Here is a 23,864-nt window from a genome sequence, read left to right as displayed (position 1 = left end):
CGAGGGAGAGGATATCTGTCAGGGCAGGTCATAACTGCGATACTCTTGCAATTATAGTACAGTCCCATAAATAGTTCTGTTGGGCTTTGGCTGTTGGTCATCTCTAACCCCAGTCTTTGTGTTACTGCATTTTTTATGTAAAGAACCCAGGGATTTAAGTATATAGCTTAGTTAATCAAAATATTTTTGTGCTAAAAGTTCTGGGAGACACAGGAAACATCAGTCAGCAATCCTTAAGTTACCAGAGAGGAGCTCCTTTCACTTGTTTCATTATTAATATCCGTGACCTGCTAATGGCAGTCTTAACCTCTGCTTTAAGCAGCTTTCATGAACTCTTTTAAAGCTACATTAAGAAAAAAAAAGTGTTGTTAATAGTTCTATTGAGGCTTGTATTAGGCAGATGTGAAGTTGAATGATTTTTCCTATCAGTTAAGCAACAGGAGAGAGATTCTTATTTGTTTGTTGCTTCGGTCATGTCACGCCAAGCCTCGTTCTTGAAGACAGTACAGAAGTGCTTCTGATACTGGTAACTTTTCAACAAGCTTGAAAACTTCCTTTAGAAGTAGTAATGAAAAAAATCATACAGCTAAATGAAATGGCTGGTAGGTGCAACTGCAAATGTGGTGGTCAGTGACTCGTAACCAGCAGATCCATATGGTGTGGAGCAGCCGACGTGTCATGGTGTGGGTTAGTTGCTTTCTGAAGTTTGGAACATGATCCATTTGAGTGAGCAGAGCTTTATAATGAACTGCTTCTGTTTCTGTTCGTCGTGATGGTGTTAGTTAAAGGCCAAGCTTCTGAGCCAAAATGTGGAGAAGGCAGCGTTATGTTAACATTTCTGAGAGGATAGACATGGTTTAACACAGGGATTAATGTGATTAGCTTTTTATCAGAACTGCTTCTGTATTCACTATCTCTTCCTCATAACTTCAGAATCTGTCTTGTTGGGGTCATTTCAACATATTTTTTTTTAATGCAGCATCAGCAACAACTTTTAAGTCTTTTTTTTTAAATTATTCCTTGGTTGTGCACGCTTCCTTATGTAAAGCTAACTTTGGTATTAGCCTCTCTAAAACAAATTGCCTGTCCTCTTTGTTATACTATTTATTTTTTTTTACCTATCTATTTTTTTATCTATCTTTTTTACCTATCTGTTTTAAATAAAACAATTTTCTCTTTTTAAACAGCTTTTACCTGCCAAAAAGTTTTGGGAACCTGATGATTCAGCAAAAGATGGACAAAAAGGGATATTCCTTGGTGATGAGTGGAGAGAGACTGCATGGGGAACTCCTCGTAAGTGATAAATTATGTACTGAGAAATCAGTCATGTTTAGTAAGTGTTATTTCAAAGTAAAATATTACAATAAATGATAGGTGTATGTTTAATTTGTTTTTCCTTTTGTTTTAGTTGGAAAAATCTATGTTTCACTGGTGTTTGTGTGCTAAAAATACTTTTTGAAAGTGAGGTTTGGATTTTCTTATGTACTTGAATTTTGGTCTCGTTTCACTTCTCATCTGCAATGAAATGCAAAAATATAACCAGTTGTGTTCAGAAAGTACAATTGTGATTATTTATTTATTTTTAACAGACCATTCTATGTCCCAGCCTATTATGGTACAGAGAAAGCCTGGACAGGGTTTTCATGGAAACAGTGAAGTAAATGCTGTATTGTCTCCGCGATCAGAAAGTGGTGGCCTTGGAGTGAGCATGGTAGAATATGTGTTAAGTTCCTCTCCAGCTGATAAATTGGATTCCCGGTTTAGGAAAGGAGCTTTTGTAAGTAACATAGTGTTAAGCTTGCTTAGTTATCTACTGTAGTCTTACTGAATTACATGGTTATATTTTCTACCTAATTTGTTCATTTTTTTATCTCTTCTTTTTAGAAGGAAGTGTGTAGTTGCTATCTGCCTTTCTTCCTTGGTTGGAGGGGGCAGAAGAGGTCAGAGGGAAGTGGTTTGGGAATCTTGACTAAATAGCTGTCTTAAAAACAGTACTTTCCTAATACCTTTAAATAAAGGTAGGAAAAAAGATCGCAAATCCATTAATTTAAAATCTGTAATGGGCTTTATTTTAGAACTTCCTATTTTGTGTTTCAGTATAAGGGGGTTTCATGTACTGGATGTTTTAACTGTGTAAGATAAAGTTTAATTTGAGGTGTTACTGCTTTAACAGTGCCGCTATAGTTAAGGTTGAGTTAGCTCTTCCATTATAAATCTTGGCATTCCTTTTCACATTCTGGCAGTTATTAATTGCATGTGGTTGAAACTTGATGACCAAGTTACCCACCAAATGCAATTTCATTGAAAACAAACTGTTTGTATTGTTTACGTGCACTGTAGTGTAGAATTAGGTCACCTTGTGGTGCTCCTATTGTGTTCTGTTAAATACTCAGAATCAAACAGATTCTTTTTCCTCAGGGCACTAGAGATGCTGAAACAGATGGACCTGAGAAAGGAGATCAGAAAGGCAAGGCTTCTCCATTTGAGGAGGACAAAAACAGAGATCTTAAACAAGGAGATGATGAGGATGTTACTAAAATAAATGGCAGAGGTTTGCCAAATGGAATGGATGCCGATTGCAAAGATTTTAAGTAAGCTTTTAACTGTTTCTCAAGAAGACGAGCATGTCTCTTAAGGCATTATTACAGTTCTGGTTTGTGTGTCAGCTTTAAGCATTATCCAGCTGCAGAGTGATTCTTGCTGCTACCTCACGTCCTCCCTTTCCCACTGTGCCACATGTTTCTTAGGATGTCATTAGTGTGTGTATCACTTCTCATGAGCCAGGTTCATCTTAATAAAGTCTTTCTTCAGAGTAAATGAGTACCTTCTCGATGTGGTGAATTAAAGAGGGATGAAAGCTTTCACCCTTTTAATTGCAAAGAAAATTCCTTTCTCTCTCTCTGCTTCTTTTTAATACTTTATAACTTTTGCATCTGATTGTTGTTGTAGAGAGATAGCCCTGCAGAATTTTAATTTGCCTTCTAATTTTGCTGGTGGATACCGCAGTCTAACACAGCTACTTCCCCACAAAAGTTTTTGTAGAAACCATTTATTTGGCTAAGGAGAAACAATGTATTTCTCTATTCACACAGCTGAATGTTATCTATTTGCAATATAGAATGGTGTTACAATTTAATTTGCTTTCTTATTAAACAAAATGGAGCAAGCTCAATGTTTTTGAAGTACAAACTCTTATAGGACAGCACAGCCACCCTGTTTTTGTTTTTTTTTTTTCATAATAATAAAATGCGTTTTAAATTGGGTGTTTTTAGAGAACTAATCTTTGGTTTTAAATGACTGGTGCATTTATAACTGTCACACAGAAGAGTTAGCAGGGTTAGAAAGCTAGAGCGCTGCTCATAAATTTGTATCGATGTGATGAACGTGACTGAATAGTTGTAATTTCATTAGTTTATAATTAAACACGTATATTAAAATGTGTGTTTGAATCCCATATGTAAGTATTTCTTATCCTTTTAAAAAAAAAACACAGTGTAGTCACCTGAGGCTAAGGAAGGAGTTTTCAGGACTATTTTTCAGGACACGTTATTGAAAAGAATATGTATCAACCATATCAGAGAGCTCAAGCTAATTACCTCCTTTCGGGAGCATATGCAAAATAAATTTGCTTCCAATATCATAAGTAGAAAATGCAGAATAAATTTTGTCCCGCTTTTCTTTTCCAGAGTTTATTTCAGTTTTAAAATACTTGATTGCAAAGTACCTTTTGTATTATTTAAAGAGGGAAATGACTAAAAACTAGTGCAAAAAAGCATCCAAAGCCAGTAAACCTCTCAAAACGTAAGGTCGTCCAATTTAAATGGCCCATGTAAAGTGATGGTATAGAGCCCTCCACTTAGAGGTTTATAATTGAAGTATTGACACAACTTTAACTATAGCAAGAACAGCACCAATATGAGGAGCTTCCTATGCTGAGTAAACAAGTATTAACAAAGAAACTTTGTCCTGTCTTCCTCCTTGTATTTTTATTGTACTTATTCATGGCATTTTTTTAAACTAAAATACGTACTGAAATAACTGCCTCTTCCTTTTGTTCTTCACTCTTTTGATGCTGTATGTCACTTGGGAAGAATAAGGAATGTTAAATGGCTTCAAACTCAGGTTTATTCATTGAGCAAGATACAGTTGCTAGCTAGGATACTTAGATGATAGCCCATACATTGTACATGACTGAATGTGACAAAAACAAAACAAAACAAAAAACCCTACTGTAACTCAGCTTTATCCTGAAGTATTTTGTACAAAGTAGTGGATTACATTGTACTGTTGACTGAGCTCATGAAAAGACTGCTTTCTAGTTAAACAGTCTTTAGAGTTGATATTAGCAAGTGCATAAGTACTAGCAGATCACTTTGCATTAATCTTATGCTTTGGTGAAGAAGAGGGACTTCAGCTTTGGAGCCCTGAGGAGGGAGGAGAACAGGTACTAAAGGCTGTGTCTCTATCTTAGAATTAGTGTTCAGGCAGTGTAGTGTTGGAATAGATACAATTTTAGTCCTGCAAGATTGCTTTTTCTGGTTATGAACCCAGTCTTCACAAATAAAGCAGATTTGCCTGGAATTTGTGTGTTTCCTGAGAAATGATAGATAGCTGTAATCACAGCGCTCAACACAACTAATGTGTTAAGGGATCACAGACTCTCACACAACTCACTCCTGGTAGCTGACATTAAATTATTGTCAGTAAAGAAAGGCTAGTCTAAACAGAAGGTAAGATACCAGTCCAAATTAAGGTACCCTAAATTTACCGAAATGCAGGATTGGGAATCTGTTGAGGATGTGACTCCGTTGACACCTCAGTTCAGGTGTTTGCATGCAGGTGTTTGCAGGTGCACTGGGAGATTCCCCTGTAGTCAGAGGAGATGCAGTCAGTAAAGCAGTGGAGATGTGAGAATGATTCGGCTTTTACCCTACAGTTACTTCCTAGTGACTGGTCAGTTGAGTTGCTCTCTAGGCTCTGTCAATGGCACTAACGAAATTTTCATCCTCAGTGGGGTTTTAAACACCAGTGCACCTACAGATGGCCTAAGTGTAGCCGTCTAAATCCCGGACAGTCCCCTCCAGCTCTTCCCATTTGGAAAGCTGAACTTCAGGGCTTTGACACAGTCAACAATTTCCAGCTACATATCTCTGACTTGCTGTCAAAAGAAAAAAGGACACTCAGGTTTTTGCTCCATCCTAAGGATTTTCCTCTGGAACAATGGGCTGTGTTTATTCTTAGGAAAGTTGAGATGGAATGGATGGGGTTATAGTAGGGAGGCTTTTTTCCCCTGAGCAATCATCTGGTGTAGTCTATTAAATCACTTGTGTAGGAAATGAAATGTTTTAATTGAGTGCTAAATGAGGGACTTTCAGTTTTACTTAGAGGTGAAAAATGTATTGTTTGCTTTGAGATGTGAAGGATACTAGCTCTATTGTATGTTTGTCTTTCCCAGTTGAAGTTTTATTGTTTCCTTCTCTCCTTTGGCATGAGATCCACTTAGCCGTGTCCTTTTATTTATTTTTAATTATTTCTCTTCATTGTGCTTTATAGTAATTGTCACCCCCAAAATGCAGTAAAGAGCCATCCCAAAAGTTACAGGTTATTGCAGTTCACTGTAAATAGCCTCAAAGTTTAGTTTGTTGTTCCTCTTACAATGATTTAGAGACATGTATATTCTAAAGTTTAAAAGAAAAAAAAAAAAGAAAGAAAAAGGAATTATGCTTTGAAATGAAATATATCCTTTATCTTGAGCCATCAGTGCATGCTGGTTAAAATCAGTCTCTTGTTCTCCTTTGTAACATCTCTGTTCAGAGATCCCTTTAAAGTAGAAATGCTGTACTCTGCCAATAGACAGTGTTATTTAAGACTGTAAGAGCCTATCTTGAATTTCTTCTAAACAGTCGTACCCCTGGAAGTCGACAAGCCTCCCCAACAGAAGTAGCTGAACGCTTGGGTCCCAATCCTAGCACCACAGAAGGATTAGGTCCACTTCCCAATCCTACAGCCCACAAGCCTCTGGTAGAAGAATTTTCAAATCCAGAAAATCAGAATCTAGATGCCATGGAACAAGTTGGTCTTGATTCTCTACAATTTGACTATCCTGGCAATCAGGTACAAATGGACTCTTCGGGAGCTACTGTAGGACTTTTTGACTACAATTCTCAGCAGCAGGTTAGTACTGGACTTGAAAAGATGCCAGATGGGTCCTTTAAGTTATGCATTATCCTCTTTGATAGTTGTTTAAGCATGTAATGAATTTGGTATTATTATATGTCCTTGACATAGTTAAAGGGAAATATATATTTAATCTGGAAGAATATTGGTGTGTAATTTTCCAGTTAAGTAACTTAGGGTAGAAGCCTGGTTTAAAATCTTTTTTTTTTTTTTTTTTAATAAATAAATCCCAGTAAATTACAGCCATGACTTTTGAAAACTGAAGTGCTTCTTTTTTTCTTTTTCTTTTTTTTTTTTTTTTTTCTAATAGCTTTTCCAGAGGACTAATGCTCTGACTGTTCAACAGTTAACAGCAGCCCAGCAGCAGCAATACGCCCTGGCTGCAGCTCAGCAGCCACACATAGGTGAGGTTTTTGTCAAGTGCAGCAGGTGTCTGTGGCAAACATTTATGTGTGATGCTCTGGTATACTCCTGTGTTTCACCTGCTCAATTCTAATGTAGATAGATTGGTTGGCTCATTTTAGTGGTCCTTCTGAAAACTGCCCCGAATTACTGCATAAGACAGTCCTGCCCTTAGAAAATGCTGTTTCCTGATTCATTCTTGTGTGTAATTTTTTAAATTTTGAACTGTTAATGTAAAGAAACAAAAGGTACTTTAAATAAGAAAAATCTCCAATAATTAGTGATAGAAACAGCACTTTTATTATGCTGTTATGCAGTTCAGTACTTTTGATAGTCCAGATAAAGCCATTGTGTAGTAGAATTCGGAAATCAAACTTAGTGTTTGGGTTGATTAATTCTTTCTTTGTTAATGGCATCAAACAATACCTCTTGGTTTCTGGAAAAAAAAAATCTTTAGCAAGAATTTTTGCTGTCTGTTAAAGTAATGCAGTGAACGAATTGAATGCATAAAGTTCTTGCATGAAGCTCACTACCAGCTCAGCAAGGAGGCTATGTTTCAGTTACACCAGTATCAGTTTTATCAGCCACTGTGGCAAAGATGTGCGTTTGGGGAGGGAGAAGCAGGTGAGGTTGGCACATACGAGGAAGCAGTTCCTCATTTTGGGAAGGGAGCTCCTCAAATTCTGGCGCAGTAGGACAGATATGAAGACACTGTAAAAGTGGTGGCTCTTCAGCATCATCCAGTTGATGGATACAGACTTGGAGTTGGGAGCGTGGCAGGCTGAGACACTTGTGTGAGACCACGAGTCCTCTCTAAAGCCTTGCTTTGCCTTCTGAACTGCAGAGAAGCCCCCTTCCTACTAAGTGCTGGCTGAGCATTCAGCATTCATAACAAATTTAGCAGCCAGCCTCCTGTTTGGAAGGAGGAACATAGTTTGATGCCTAGCTTGATGATTCTTCAGTTGTTGCCTTCCGTTACAATCTTTACATCAAATTTCGATGCTTGTGGAAGTGAGGTTAGCATTTCGTAACTGGATAATTTAAATCAGATACCTGGTTTTTAAATATCTGATTGTTGTCTTTTTGTTTTGTTTTGCTACTGTCAGTGGAAAGAGGTTTATGTATCTAGCAGGTAATTCCTTATCTGGCTGATGCACCCAAGATACTAGATGGCTTGTCTGATGCAGATTTAGTTGTAAGACTAGTGCGACACGTAGATGGTTAAAGTTTGGCAAGGTAAATTCCACCTGGAATATTCCATTCTGTTTAAGGGTGAATAGATATATGAGATAATTTCTTTGGAGTCTGTAGATCAGCACTACAAAGCCGTTAGGCTCTGGGAGCAGTAACGAGGGACTGGTGAGGAGAGAAAGAAGCTTTGATTTTTATAAGGCTGTATCTGCTCTTACAAACTTCCAAAGCATAAGCAGTTCTGATTGTAACAGATATGCCTTGTGATTTGTTTGGTTTGAGTATGATAATGCTTGCTAAGGATGTTAGCTATAATTAAACTCTGTTTATTACTGTAGCAGGCGTATTCTCAGCAGGCTTGGCTCCAGCTGCTTTTGTGCCAAACCCATACATTATCAGTGCTGCTCCTCCAGGTACTGACCCATACACTGCAGCTGGATTAGCTGCAGCAGCCACCCTAGCAGGTAACTGAACGCTTTCTGGTGTTTATCTTGATAATTTTCCTGACTGAAATTAGAAAGTCCATCCTGTTTATTTTTTGTTAAAGGTATTTCTAGGAAGGAGGGACTTGTAGGGAAATATTTGCAGTTTTGAATTTTTCCACTCTGTAAAGGGGTTCAGTTCTTGTTACGTATGCATTTGGAATATTTCTTTCCTTTGAGCATCTGTATGCAACAGGTTTCTTCTTTTCTAAAAAAAGTTTATCATTAATGAGGTTGTATCTGACATTAGTAGAACATCTTATTTTCAGAAGATGAGACAGCTGGCATTTCCTCCTACGTTTTTACTCAGTGCATGAGTTTTCTAATTCCAGATTTTCTCCTTCCCAGTGGGCATGAGAATAAAGTGGGTCTCCAGTGTGCTCAAACCCAGACACCAGATAAGCCTCAAGCCCAGGAAAATCTCTTTAAAAGTTGATACCACTGTGAAACAACACTACTGAGCATTCAAGTCCCAGCTTAGTGCTCAGACCTGAGCCTAACATTTCAAAAAATTCCAGAACTCCAGTTGGTGGTTTCACAGGAAAGGCAGTAGAACAGATGTATTATGTATTTGTATATTTACTTGTATACAACACAATGATATAAAAAGCTCTTTATAAGAAGAAATAATAAGCATTCTTCTGTGTGTTCTATTTACCGGCAGGCTGAAAGGTAAGCGTGCAAGATTAAGCACACGCTGCAGTGTGTGGTGTAGTGGGCAGGGAGGGAGAGGCAGTAGTCATGTGCACATAAAGGAATTACACAGAAAGGAGGCACAGTGGATGGCCAAAGGCTCAGTAAATCACTGCTGGGGGGATGAATGTGGCTTATTCCATGACATCCTTTTTCCAGCCGTGGGAACTGATTTTGAGTGTTCTTTGATTAAGCGTTAACTACTCTAAGTTTTCCCTTTTATCACTTGAGCCTCACAAGGTTATTTTTTCTTGGAGAAGTTACAACTTCATAAGAATCATTTAAATTAACCCATTTGTGTTAATGTGTAACCTTTTGGCTAATATGGGAGAATTTATTTTTGAATACTGATTTTTGTTTGACATTCAGAAGATAGATCAATGAGAGATGCTACAAGCAATGTAAACAATTATTTTAATTGGCTGCAATGGATAGAATAATCAAGTTCTCTGTTTTTAGGTCCTGCTGTGGTTCCACCTCAGTATTACGGTGTTCCATGGGGGGTGTATCCAGCCAATTTATTTCAGCAGCAAGCTGCAGCAGCAAATACCACAGCAAATCAGCAAGCGGCTTCACAGGCACAACAGGGGCAGCAACCGGTACGTTCCTCCTGTAAAGGAGACATGCCTTTAAAACCCTAACTTACCTTTTTCAATCTGTAAAACAGATCAGATTCCAGAAGACTTTACTGGATTCTTCTTGTTCTGTTATAACAATGAGTGAATATTAATGAATTTACTGTTTGATTTCTTTTAGTTCTCAATTTCTTTACATTACTGATTATCGTCTTAAAATTCACTTATTGCATACCAAATATTTGGCTTGTTTTGCAATCTCAATTTCTAAAAATAGATGAAAAATAATTCCTTGAATCTAGGATACTGTGCTGTTATGAGTTTACCTGTCCAGATAACATGGTGTGTGTACTTAAACTTTAAAGTAAAATTTAAAACTAATCTAGGAAAATAAACATGAGGGCTGGAAAGGGGATGGCATGGTAATTTATATTACAACACCCGTGTGTTTCCTGTTATTTTTACCTTGGTAAATCATGACTAAGGAATTGATACAAGAACTTGTTGGGATTTTCCTTAAGTGACTTTAAAAAATAATAATAATTTTCTACAGTTATTCTTGATGCAGTTTTGAAGCCTTAATGTGATACTCCAGTACAAAAAAAAATGGCCTTTTTTCCAGAAATGAAAAATTCAAGATTTACAATAACGTTATGCTTGATAGATGCTTGAATGAATGTTAGTTCATTTTCTACTAGCTATATGGTTAACTTCAGTGCCATTTGTATGATTTTGATGTATAAGAAATGACTTAGAGTTACCATGAAAAACTTCAAGTTTCCTCATCATCATGGTTTTGCTATTTGGTGGAGCTTTCCTCCTACTGATCATGGTTATTGGTGAACTGCATCAGTTGAATTTGCATCTCCAGTAGCCTTTTGCTTTCTCTATAAAAATTAATATCCAGTTGGTACAAATCACATGTAATATATTTTATGGGGATATATTACAAATCTAGGGGATTGGAGTTGGATGATCTTTAAGGTCCCTTTCAACCCGAGCCATTCTATTATATTGTTTTCTTATTATTTTGGACCCAGAAAATATTATTTAAGCTGAGAGGAATAAAGTAGTTGCAATAATTTTGATTGCTTTTTCAATCTGATTGATTCCCACAGATAGGCTGTCAGAACATAATAAAAGAAACTTGTGTTGTAGGGTGATGTGTTACATGAATTTTTAAACCTTAATGGGTGCGTTTTTACAGCATTGTTGGCAGAGTAGTATTAATTATTTAGACTACAGGCTTTGAAGTATTTATACTAACACTGATCGAGTGCCTAAGAGTAATGTAAGCAAGTAATAAATGTATTTGTCAAGGAAGGACGAGTGTTCAGTTAATCTGGATCACAAATGGTTACCACTTTGAGATTTTCTTTTACTTCATGCTCATTATCATTGATGAAGCATACATATACTTTGTCACACCTGTGAGCAAATTCATTTGCTTGTTTTTCTTTATATATCCTTGAAACTGATAAGGTGGAGTATTCAAAATACGAAATTCAAAATTTATATCAAATATGCAAAGCAACTGTTCTAGACCTTTTGCAGGATATGATGGATTTGTTTTCTCACCTTTTAAGAAAATGGTGTCATGTTGGCCTTTTGCAGGTTCTGCGTGCTGGAGCAACTCAGCGCCCACTTACTCCCAATCAGGGTCAGCAAGGGCAGCAGGCAGAGTCACTTGCAGCAGCTGCAGCAGCAAATCCAGCTTTGGCTTTTGGTCAGGGTCTTGCTACAGGCATGCCAGGTATGTACATCTACCACTGAATTAAGAGCATACTTGAATGTTAAAGTATTGGTGGTGTTAGATACCAACTTAACTATCAAAGTCCTGCTGTGTTTATGATTAACTTCTTAGAATTGAGTTTTACATAGTCATATGTTCATAAAATACTCACAGAGGATTCTTCAAACACAAGAAGTCAATCGAGCATTTTTGATTTGAAGCATTTTCTCTGCTGTTACAAATGCATGCACAAGGGATATCACAATTTCATATATAATGAAGCAAATCATGCTGTCTTAAAAGGTTATGAATTGTTTAAATGGTTACTCTGATGCAACATGAAGTAATAATTTGTCTTTCTGAAGTATTTTTTTTTTTTTTTTTACCCGTGGCATGTAATAATAATAATTTAAAATCTAAAAATCAGAACCCAAAAATAAATTTAAAAGGAGATAACTGCCTAATTTCCTCTGAAGACCCCAATGTCCTTGAAGTGGAGGTACTCCAAAGTTTGGAGGCTCAGATGTTTTCAGCAGGCATGGCTTCTGACTTCTAGGGAATGGTTATTCTGTGTCTCAGTACATGTGTCATAAATTCATAATGTCGGTTTGAATTTCAGCATCCTTTTTAAATGCTAGGTACAATTATCAGAGCAAGAACAAGTAACGCATACTTGGCCCTTCATTGGATACCTTCCCCGGTATCAAAGTTAAGTTTTTACACAGTTAAATGAGGTAAAGTTGATGGTAGCTGCAAATACGCTCCACTTGCACAGGTTGTGTCCCTTGTTAGCAGTACTGCGAAAATGCCTTTCAGCCTACAGATGGATGGATACAGTTTGTCACTGGATGCTCTGGGACTCCACTGCGTGCTTCACCCAGCAGTGGGATTTCATACCTCTAGCTGCAGAATAGACTGACTATTGTACGTTGTCTGCTCTGTTTTATAACTTTTATTTTGTTCCATGCAGTACTATCTTCAGCTTTTAGCATCTTTCTCTTCCTCCTAAAATGAGAAGTCATCAAAGTGTGCTGTCATAGCACCTTTCAAGTGGTTTCTCTGCGCCTCCCCAAAGCAGCAGAGAAGGCCTGCAAACAGCACAGCTTATCAGAGATGCTGTAGGCATCTTTGCAAACGCCTCAAAGGCTTATCTGTGCCTTTTTGTGTGTGTTTTGTGGTTTGCTTTTTTGTTTGTTACTGCTGCTTCTTAGCTCTTCCTTTCCACATGGAGCTTGAGGATTGTGGAGTGGCCTGTGCTTGTGACATTTAGCTGTAGTCAGATCTGAGAAGGCCTTCATTATAGGAAGACTTAAATGTGGCATTATTTTATAAAAGTATCCATATTAGATAATTCAAGGGTAGTTCTTAAAGCTCACAAAAGGCAAAAGCCCCCTCTCATCTGAGGTGCAAAGAGAATGTCGGAAATCTACTAAGTCTATTTCCAAAAAAATTATTGTTCTCTTTTAAAATCATCAAAAGTGAAATAGGTTTGTCACTGGAGTTGTGCAGTTACATTTGAAGTTCTTCTGGTCCTAATGTAGCAAGTCATTCAGTAACAAGAGTTCTTAAACCAGGCAGTTTCTGGTAAGAAGAATGCGCAAGGCAAGGTCAGAGGGTACTCCCAATTTCATCATCTGTGTTCAGTACACATCTGTTTCTCCAAATAAAACCAGCCTTTATCACAGAGGAGGGCTGCGTTGGGCTTAGTCATCCAGATTTGGGAATTTCCATGTCCTCAGTTGTCTGAGGAGTTGTTGTGCTCCCAGGAGATGTAGCTGCTGTACAGATGCTGCAGGGCTGCTCCGTGTACCCTTAAATAGATGTCTGGTGGCTTAATCATGTGGAGATTTTGTTGCTTGTATAGGCTAGGTCAGGTGTAACTTCAGTTATATCCAGTTCACTCAAGTCTAGCTGACACTGCAGTGGTGCATCTAGTGTGCAGATGGACATCATCACAGAATGGCTCGGGTTGGAATCATAGAATCATAGAATATCCTGAGTTGGAAGGGACCCTTAAGGATCATCAAGTCCAACTCTTGACACCGCACAGGTCTACCCAAAAGTTCAGACCATGTGACTAAGTGCACAGTCCAATCTCTTCTTAAATTCAGTCAGGCTCGGTGCAGTGACCACTTCCCTGGGGAGCCTGTTCCAGTGTGCAACCACTCTCTCTGTGAAGAACCCCCTCCTGATGTCAAGCCTAAACTTCCCCTGCCTCAGCTTAACCCCGTTCCCGCGGGTCCTGTCACTGGTGTTAATGGAGAAAAGGTCTCCTGCCTCTCGACACCCCCTTACGAGGAAGTTGTAGACTGCGATGAGGTCTCCCCTCAGCCTCCTCTTCTCCAGGCTGAACAGGCCCAGTGCCCTCAGCCGTTCCTCGTACGTCTTCCCCTCCAGGCCTTTCACCATCTTCGTAGCCCTCCTCTGGACACTCTCCAACAGTTTCATGTCCTTTTTATACTGTGGTGCCCAGAACTGCACACAGTACTCGAGGTGAGGCCGCACCAGCACAGAGTAGAGCGGGACAATCACCTCCCTCGACCTACTAGCGATGCCGTGCTTGATGCACCCCAGGACACGGTTGGTCCTCCTGGCTGCCAGGGCACACTGCTGGCTTATATTCAACTTGTTGTCTACCACGAAGGGACCCCAAAGATCATCCAGTTCCAACCCCCTGACACAGGCAGGGACACCTCCCACCAAAGGTTGCTCAAAGCCCCATCCAGCCTGGCCTTGAGCACCTCCAGGGATGGGGCATCCACAGCTTCTCTGGGCAGCCTGTGGCAGTGCCTCACCACCCTCTGAGTAAAGAACACGTACATAAGTTGTCTGAATTATGTGCATAAAACACTAAAATCAACAGTTTCGGTTTATTGGCATTGGGAGTTTTATTACCTAGAAGAATTTGTAGTGTGCCATTGCACTGGGCTGTGCGCTCTGTACCTCCCAGGAAATAGAAGTCAAATTTAATTGTGGCAGATATACAGGGAATTAAGGGTATTGGCAAAATTGCAATGGTTATAGCAAGTCTAAATCATTTACTGATAGGAAAATACGTGCTGAATGTGATTTGTTGAGAGGAAAAGCACAGAGATAAGGCTGTGTATATCTTTGTCAAGACAAGCAAAAGGATACAGCAGTTCAGTTCTCGGTGAGCTTGGGAGACTGAAGCGGAGGATGCAACATTTAAGGAAAGAAGATGAAAAGCTGAATAAATTTTCAAATCTGTATGCAGAGGAGAATAGCTGGATCTTGGGAATGTTCAGAAGGAAGAAGCTGTAAATTTCTCTACATAGGGACTCCACAGTGACTTGCAGGTTATGATCCAGAGTGGGGGGAGAGGTGTCAGGGTGGTGGTGTTAAAAGGGGCAGATAAGTGAGCTGGCAGTAGGAAGTGTCACATCTGTCAACTTGAGCAGAGAGAAGTGACAAACTTTGACATATGTTTGGCGTAAACCTGTGTCATCAGCGAGGGAAGATGCATAGAGAGAAAGGAGTAGGAGATCTGGGCAGAGCTTTGTGTTATTATATATATAAAAAAGTGAGAAGAGTGTATGAACTATCCAATGAAAGGCACTGAAGAAATTACTGGATGGATAAAAGCAACGCCGAGCATGGGTTGTAAGAGCCAAGAGAACATAATCTCCTCTCGTTTTCTCATTCTGTAAGAACATTTAAGGTTTGTGTGACAGGAATCCAAAAACTTTTCAACGTGTGGCTTTGGAGACATTTGGAAATGATTTCAGTAAAGCAGAACACTGGTAAACCAGGATGTTTATTTTAGTATTCCCTGCTGATCTTGAGACAGTAAGTGTAGATAGAGCAGCCAAGTTCTAAGATGAAAGGTGTGCTTAGGATATGATTAGGAAGCAGTGTGCGCTTTTTTTCTTCTTGTTCCACTCTAAGACCACAGGAAGCTTGAATGTGAAGTCACCGAAATGAGGTTTGATGGCTGTTAATTTGAGGGGGAAATTGCATAGCCACAGGGAGGAGGAGAGTTGATGGAGAGATAATAAAAAACAAAACACAAGGAGAGAGGGAATTAGAGTGGAGAAGACCTGGCAAGTCACCATCGTGCCTTTGAGAAGGGAGAAAGGTGGGAAATAGTGTCTGTCGTTGTGCATGCCTCTCCGGGGTAGGGCACAAAGCTTGTCAAATAACAGTGTGATGAGGGAGGGGATGGCAGAAGGTTTCAACTTTGCCATGATTGCTGCTGTGCTTCCATATTTGTGATGGCAAAGCAAATAATTTCATGCCTCACTTTGAGGCTCCAGATGCAGTTGGCAAGGTCTCAGATATTAAATAATCTCTGTGTTGCTTTCTTCTGGTGGCTTGAGTAGAAAGCAGAGAAGTGCCATTATGTGTCACCTCAGAGACGAGGAGCGTGGAAGCATCTCTCCATTCTCATACTTAGCTCAGGCCTTCTGAATCACAGAATCATCTGGGTTGGAAGAGACACCCAAGATCACCGAGTCCAGCCTCTGACCTAACACTAACCAGTCCTCCACTAAACCATATCACCAAACTCTACCTCTAAATGTCTTTTAAAGATCTTCAGGGATGGTGACTCAACCACTTCCTTGGGCAGCCAAATTCCAATGCCAAACAACCCTTTTGGTGAAGAAGTTTTTATTTTGTGGATGGGCTGTATCTCAGTGCTAATGACCTAGCTTATTATTACTAGTTTTAAGTGGCCTGTTTGTGGTTGGTGTAAGAGTGGCAAGTAAGTGTCAAGAGAATTGTGGATTTTTTAATACAAAGGTCAAGTGCAAGTTGCTTCTGTTTTTTAATTTGGTGGTTATTGTTCTCAGTTACTTTATGAAAACTGAAATTAATGTGTTAAAACACATTAGTATTAATTCCAGAAAATTTAATTACTACAGTAGGGTAATTTTTTTTTAATTTTTCTTTTTCTTCCCCACCCCAAGTATTTCACATTGGGAAATAGGCTTATTTACATTATGTGGGCCTGAAGTCATATAAGAGTGCTGTGTATTAGTTTCAGGTGAGATCAAGGGTGTAAATACATGATCAGTCCTTTTTTATGTAGCTGTAGCATTGTCTGTGGGTTCAAACATCTGGAGAGAGTAGGTGGACAGAGCAAATCCTGGTAAGTGTTAACCAGTTCTGAGTTTTCGAAGAGTGTTTTTCTATGATAACAGCAACAACCCAAAGCAGGACCAGCATGATCTTACCAATTAAACATGCTATGAGTAGAAGTAGAAAAGGAAAAGGTAATTAAATATTGTTAAATTAAACATTAAAATAATCAGTCTCACATCTCCCTAGCTTGGGAAGAGGTGAAGGTAGTGGAGCAGCACAACTCAGTTGTGCAGGTGGAACAGGCAGTGGCAGTTAAAGTTTTTGGACCAATTTCATTGTAAGACCCTGCTTTGGTTCTTTTTAGCTAAGTCACCCTGTGCTGCTGATGGGGAAAGAGAAAGTAGATGCACCTGCACCTAGAATGCAAAGCAAATAAGGAGCAGTGAGAAAAAGCAGGTTGAGGATGATAGTACTGGCAAGTTTTTGTAATTAGCACTACGCATGCATCTTGAACATGGAATTGAACCTGAACTTCTGGATTTTCATCACTCCTTTCCTGTTCGGGTAATACCTGAGTCTCTTCATATCTTCAGATTTTCATAGTGTGAGAGAATTTGGACTTGAATCTCCAGCTTCCCTGCCCATAGCCACCAGGCTGTAGGCAGCTGGTGTTTCTAGCTCTGTTTTTGAAGCGAGGCTTGTGAGCAGAAGAGATTATACATCTTGTTTTAGAAGTTAAGGAGAACAAACATGACTTGTGAGCCTGGTGATGAAGGTATTCACCTGGAATTAGAGGCCCTGGTCCTTATGCTGAGGTCTGTACCTGTTTCAGAGAGAGCTTGAGAAATTATACCCTCTGTTAGACCTGGTTTTAAACGTGCATATTGACTGCAGACGATGTGCGAAGTCTTCATTCTTACAAAACAGTCATTTGTGTGATTTTTGCAAAATCTTTTTTTTTTCTTAACAGCATGAGTAATATTTGAATATGGAAGGAACATTGAAATTCTCTTTTCTCACTGCTTTATATTTAATAGTCAAACTACAAATTAGTGCTACAGTTCTGTTGTCAGTATCCTTTCCTAGGTTATTCTAGCTCTTGTCTTCCATTTTTAGGGATTCTTATTCCAGTTCTCCAACTTGATTATAAAGTATCAGAGCTTTAAAATAAATCCTCTTGCTCTTGTGCTAAATAAGAGTGTTTTTTTTTCTCTTTTGTATATTTTCCTTTGCTTCATTCATGTATTTTGTAGTATTTTTGTTCCTGTTGCTTGCTTTTTTCCATTTTCAACTCAACTTCCTTTCTCCTCTAGTTCGAACTCTGTCAACTGAACGAAATGGTACTTGGATTACAGTCTGTTTTGTGAAACTGACTGAGACTAGATCGTTTTTATTGCTCTAAAATACTCCTGCATGTGGAGCACTCATTTCGTAATGTATTTTTGTCAGTGGTCTTTAAAACGTGGCTAGGCAATATAAGGAATTGCCGAACTTGCACATGGTCCAGCCCTTTAACTGTATAGATTTCAGTACCTTTTCAGGAGTATGAGACAGTTGTAGAATATTTAAAATTGCTGAAAAGAAGAAAAAAAAGATTCAGTAGTGATCCAGTTTTGACAAGTTGTGGCATTACTCTACCTTTTCAACTGTGGTATTGGAAACTTGATTTATTAACCTTGAAGATACACACTCAACTTCAGATCACTAAATTTAGCTGTTCTAGTTTCTTAAAGATGATGTAGAATACTCCTAGGCTTTTATAAGATTTTGGAGCTCTTTTACGGTGTTCTTTTTTTTTTTCTTTTGATGTCTGGTTGATGTTCTGGGGCGCTACTGCAGAAATGCTGTTTTCCCCATCATGGTGTGGTGCCAAGATATTTCAATGAGAGAAGCGTTGGCTGATCAAGACAACATGTACTCCTAATTCTTTTATTCTGTATTGTGTAGGCTATCAAGTACTAGCTCCCACTGCCTATTATGATCAGACTGGTGCCTTAGTAGTAGGCCCTGGAGCAAGAACTGGCCTTGGAGCACCAGTCAGATTGGTGGCCTCAACCCCTGTTATAATCAGTTCTGCAGCAGCACAAGCAGGTAAGTATTGGGTCCTCCAGGGAACTTTCTTCCCATTTTGTACTGAATTTCAGTAATGTTAGTTGACTAGTGTTTCATATTGTTGATTTGGTTGGTATGCATCCTGTGAGGCTTTCCAGTTGTGGAGGATATACCATGCATGATCTTTTTTATTTTTTCACCTCCCTTTCTCTACCACACACAGCTGTTTTACTGTTTTTCAGAGATGCAGCTTTCCTTTTTTTTTTTTTTTTTAATTCAGGTTTGCAGACCACTCCCCATACACATACAGGCACATTTCTGCAAATGCTGTTGCTACTCTGATAAGAACAATTTCCCCTTTTCTCTCCCCATGCATACAACACACATTGCTCGTTGCTCCCCAGAATGGAAGCATCATTTCATTGCTTCGGCCTGGCAGAATATGATGGAGTATTCTGGGGCCTTGCTATGCTTTTCTTATGAGAGTATTCTTTTTGTTTTTTTTTTTTGTTTTGTTTTGTTTTGTTTTTCCCATGACAAGTATGGCAAGGAAAAAAATACTTAATGGATAGCAGAAAAAGAGAATTAGTACTGTGAAAAGTATAGAGCTTTCTTTTTCATTAGGTTCAGTCTGGTACCACTTCATTAAAACGCTGTATTTATTGTATTTATTAAATTAAAATCCAAAATATTAACACCAGATGAATTAATGTTTAGAAAATGGGATTTTAAGCTAATCTATAGGCTTCCTACTGTGACATTAGTTGCTGAAGATGTCTTTGTTAGCTGCAACTCTGCCATTGTGAATTTGAGTATTGAAGCACAGTTCAGTGAACAATAATGTCTTACATGTTTACACTGAAAATTCTCTCCATTACATTAACTATTCTGCATCTTTGAATAGCTTACAACATACGCTGTCTTCATTTTTTTCCATCGTAATTAAGACTGCATTATATTATAAAGTCTCTTTTAGTCCTTTAATATGTGAATTTTTGCTTGTTTAAGAGGGTTTCGTAAAAATAAGATTTAGATCTGAATAGTCCATTTTCAGTCAGAAATGTTTGGGAGAGTAATGACGATTGAAAACGTGTGTTTTACAGCTGCAGCTGCTTCAGCTGGAGGAACAGCAAACAATCTCGCAGGAGCCACGAACGGTCTATTTCGGCCCCTTGGTGCCCAGCCACAACAACAGCAACAGCAAACAAATAGTAGCCTACAATCCAATTCATTTTATGGCAGTAACTCTTTGACCAATAACTCCCAAAACAGTTCCCTTTTTTCCCATGGTCCTGGCCAACCAGGAAGTACATCTCTTGGCTTTGGAAGTAGCAGCTCTTTAGGAGCAGCTATCGGCTCCGCACTTGGTGGATTTGGCTCATCAGGTAGGTCGTTAACGTAGTGAGGACATTGTGAGACTTGTGTGATAAGGAAAAAAAAAATGTATCTGTATCCAGACACATTATATGCACATACATTTCCAAAATCAATGTTGAAAAAAAGTTATTCAAGTTTAAAGCAAATTATAGGTGAAGAAAAAGGGGGTTTAATTTTGCTCTGTATACAAGATTAATTTTTGAAAAATACCCTGTAGTTTAAGATACCTCCAAAATGTTTTTCCATATTGAGCATTGTACTTTGCCCCAGAACTTTATATTGATTTTTTTATTAAGCTTATTTTTTTTATTTGCAAACATGTCTTCATTTTGTGTTTAAAATAACAATCGATTACTTTTAAGATACGCATTCTTTTGTTGTTCTTCCTATATCAGGAAAATTTCCATCTTTTTTTTTTTTTTTTTTTTAATATCACATGATACTCTAAATTTAATCAAATATTGCAGTGTTTCTTTCCATAACATTTTTTGAGGATTTAGGCTGTCATCCTGGAAGGACTGAAAACCTAATAATAGTCCTTGTTAATTTCAATAGGTTTAATCTTAGATACATTTAAGCAGAGTTTGGGGCCTTAAATTATAGCAACAGATGCTCCTGTTTATGTTATCAAAAAAAAAAAAAATAGTTGTCATCTTTTGTATGCTCTATAGCAGAAATTCATTCTCACAGATTTAAATATAAAAGGTAGGTTTTCTTATATTTAAGGTTCAGCGTTAGTAAGGGAAGTTAGGTGTTTTTTCCAAAGAATATTTCCTTTGGCCTGTTAGTGTCTGAGTTACAGAACTGATTTGTTTACTTTTATTATTTTAATGAGATAAATGGAGCATATTTATATTATGTATCCTGCAGATGTGTAGAAATTGGAAGAAAAAAATTATACTTAAACAGTATTTTTCAAAGCAAATTGCCCCATGAGGCTTTATAAAAATGTTGAAAGGAGTGTAGAAAGTGACTATTATTACAAAATAGCTCAGTATGTGGAAAAACAGAAGGAAAAACACACCCTTCAGTGTTAAAACATGATACCTCTCATTTGGTAACTAAGTGGAGAATAGTGACATCAAATTACCACATACCAACACTGAGATCTTCTCAGTATTGTTTTTTCATAAAATAATCTGACAATTTGCTTTAACAAAACTAATGCTAGGAAATCCAAAATAAAGTTTTACACTGGTCCTCTCTAACCTCTGCCTTTAAAGAGTGGAGCAGGGAACTCTAAACATGCCATTTTCAAATTATTTTTTTTTTAAAGGCCACTCAGATGGGTAGGGCTTCTTAACAATTTTCTGTAGGGCCACAGCAGGTAAATCTCACAAAACAATCGTGCTATCCCAGTGTTGTATTTTGTAGTGCAGATTTTTCCTCAGCTACTTGCAGGAGTTCAGTGAATTCTTAGCAGCTGTGTTTCGCTCTAGATACAGTTTCATTTCATTGATAGATGTGGTCATAAGCATATCTGTATATTTAATGCAGCAGACCCATTTTAAGTCTCTAGGTAGAATACTTTTAAGCCATAGAAAGAATTAAGCCACAGAAGTCTTTATCCAGCATTATCACAAGGACCTCCATACAATGCAAATTTTAGTTTTGTCTGCTTAAGAAGAAACAGAACAGGTTTTGTTTTGTTTTGTTTTGTTTCCTGGCACAGGAGATGATGCCTTTTTCTTGTAGCAAAGTTCAGTTGCAGAGCCTCGTGCAGAGCCTTCAGCATAGACAGCACGTTCTGAAATCTTGCAGCCGTGTCCTAGGTGATTTAATTAGCCTGGTAGTTTCCACAGAGGAGCAGGAAGCTGGTGCTTTTGCAGTTTGAGAAGTGCTGATGAAAGGTGCTACCTAAACCTGAAAGATTTTTAGTAGTATTACTGGAGTAAAAGTACATTGAAAGTGCCCTTCTGCCAAGTATAAATTGTACTTGCCATAACAGCCACTTAAAAATATGCTTCCTGATTTTAATTTTTTTTTAAAAAAGCAACAAATAATAAAATTAAAAAAAAAAAGAGCTGTATGTACATATGAATTGAATTACACAGATGAGTACTTATAAAAACACTGTTAATGCATGTTGAGGCAAATTAAAAGCGAGTTTATTTTTTGATTTGCCAAGGCTTCAGCTTATCTGTAGCTTGTCTAAGCGTGTTGTAAGGGCTGGATTTCAGTTAATGTGTTCCATGAGGTCTGACAGATGGCGGTACTGATCTTGCCCTTACACCTTGCTTATGTTTTCAGTTGCTGCCGGGAGAGAGCGGAAGAAGCTCTGTTAAAAAAAAATAAAAATAAAAAAAGGCAAAGTTGAGCCTGTTCTAGCAGAATGACTGAGCAACAAAGGAGAAAATAGGAAGAGGCAAGCATAGCATGTAAATGAAATCACGTTACAGTCCTCTTTTATTACAAAGTTATTCACACTCCACTTTAAATATTTAGGTGCATGGTAAGGTACTGCAGCTTAACAGGTAACTGAGAATTAGATCGACCACAGCAGCTTCCCAGATGACTTCTTTCAGCTTGTAGCTAACACGGTTACATTTGTTTAGTGATAAAGAGGCCTGAGCTAATTCAATTTATCTTGTTTCCGTGAGCTTTGCTTGTGTGTGTGTAAAGATTCAGCTCAGCTGGCTCGTGGTGACTTGTCAAGCTGCAGTAATCTAGCTGAATGAGAAACCCTAAGGTTTAGCTTTTTTTTTGTTTTCTCCCCATAGTCAGTTGGAAAAATAACAATCCATCCCATAGCGCTGTATTAACATGCACATAGCTCATCAGCTGAGCCAGAACCTGTAGAGCTAGTCTCAAACCTTAAGATTTCTTTCAACTGTTCCCTTAATTTGCTCTTCTTACTCTCAGTCTCCTTGCCTATTTAGCCCAGTATCTTTTCCTCCTGGCTTCTCCTCCAGTATGTGTGCCTTCCCAGCTTCCAGGCAACATTTTATCTCCCCTCCTGCCCCCAGTTTGTGTCTGTTGCTGCTCGTGCCGTGTGGTGTTCCCATTATCAGCTAACTGTTCCAGGCTCTTTGCCCCACAGTCGCATACACTTTCTATAAGCCTAGCTTTTCATCAGATCTGCTTTCTTTTCCATCCTCAGTTCCACCACTTCTGAAATTGCCTGCCAGTTTCCTTGCAGTCTCCTTGTTGGCTCCTTTGTCTGACCTTTCTCTCCTCCTGGTTCTGGTTTCATTTTTTTTTTTCCTGGTCTATTTCTTGTGTTTGGCTTTTGTCTCCTCTGCATTTGAAGTAGATAACTTCCTTTCCACACTGCCTGATGGGGCTTCTGAACACAAGGTGGGATCTTGGACAGCAGTTTTAGAGTCCGTTTTTGGCACGGGACACAGAAGCCCAGAAGTACAGTTGCAGGAAAACCTTCATCAGCCATCTCAGACGTGCCATGAATGGGCAGGAGTTTGAGTTTTCAGCTACGAGTCTGTACCAGATCTCTGCTGAACTTGGATGAAATGTGATTTCGCTAAGATTTCTAGCTCAGAGCATGAAAATAAAGGTCTCCTGTTGCTAGCATGATGATCTGAGTAAATGAAAGCATCAATTTCTCAAATTAAAGGTGGCTGGATTACCTCACTAAACTTGAAGCATCTTTCCTGGTAAAATGGCTGTGTTGTTTGGGCAGAACTTCTTTGAACAATTTGGTCCAAGGAGGTACTTGCCATGAAAAAATACTAGCCACATTGCTGATGTTAGGAACAGCCAACCTCTAGTCTCTCAAAATGGGAAGTATCAGGCGACCTTTATGTGGGACCATGCTGCCAGATGTGGTAGGGTACGTTGATGAGGATAAGGATTATGGAAGAATAAACTTTGACCTTTTCCTTTTTTAGATGAAGTAGAAATCAATCTTCCAAATTCAACTTAAGAAGCAGCTTTACATTGCCAAAATATCCATAGTCTTGGATCACTGATATAATGTTCCAGTGTTTCAAATAGGTGCTATAGTTAAATATGTCACTAGTATGCCACAGATAACAGAATTTAACATTTCTAAAAGCTTTCTGTTCTCCTAATTTGTCCTAGACTGTTCATCGCCCTGCTGAATGATGCTGTGCAGGATAACCAGTCCTTCACTAATACTCTGTTAGCCAAACAAAGCTCGTAGTCTAATTTGTTTGTCAGAAA

At 38.5% G+C, this 23,864-nt stretch overlaps 1 protein-coding gene across 9 annotated transcripts in view; it reads left to right on the top strand.

Moving 5' to 3' along the window:
* The window catches only part of PUM2 (pumilio RNA binding family member 2), a 76,550-nt gene that overhangs the window by 34,744 nt on the left and 17,942 nt on the right, over positions 1 to 23,864 (top strand). For 5 of the 9 annotated variants that reach the window (XM_038177386.2, XM_038177382.2, XM_038177384.2 and 2 more), the window contains exons 3-12: positions 1,188 to 1,293; positions 1,590 to 1,777; positions 2,419 to 2,591; positions 5,904 to 6,174; positions 6,488 to 6,581; positions 8,109 to 8,234; positions 9,405 to 9,544; positions 11,135 to 11,273; positions 18,243 to 18,386; positions 19,451 to 19,732. In XM_038177386.2, the coding sequence (XP_038033314.1) occupies positions 1,188 to 1,293; positions 1,590 to 1,777; positions 2,419 to 2,591; positions 5,904 to 6,174; positions 6,488 to 6,581; positions 8,109 to 8,234; positions 9,405 to 9,544; positions 11,135 to 11,273; positions 18,243 to 18,386; positions 19,451 to 19,732 (1,663 nt within the window). The remainder of the gene's footprint in view (positions 1 to 1,187; positions 1,294 to 1,589; positions 1,778 to 2,418; positions 2,592 to 5,903; positions 6,175 to 6,487; positions 6,582 to 8,108; positions 8,235 to 9,404; positions 9,545 to 11,134; positions 11,274 to 18,242; positions 18,387 to 19,450; positions 19,733 to 23,864) is intronic. The other 4 variants (XM_072036484.1, XM_072036483.1, XM_038177383.2 and 1 more) reach the window with 1 other exon arrangement.

The sequence above is a fragment of the Anas platyrhynchos genome, chromosome 3 (assembly GCF_047663525.1).
Source record: "Anas platyrhynchos isolate ZD024472 breed Pekin duck chromosome 3, IASCAAS_PekinDuck_T2T, whole genome shotgun sequence".
In the NCBI taxonomy this organism is placed as follows: domain Eukaryota; kingdom Metazoa; phylum Chordata; class Aves; order Anseriformes; family Anatidae; genus Anas; species Anas platyrhynchos.
This window is presented reverse-complemented; position numbering and strand designations above follow the sequence as displayed.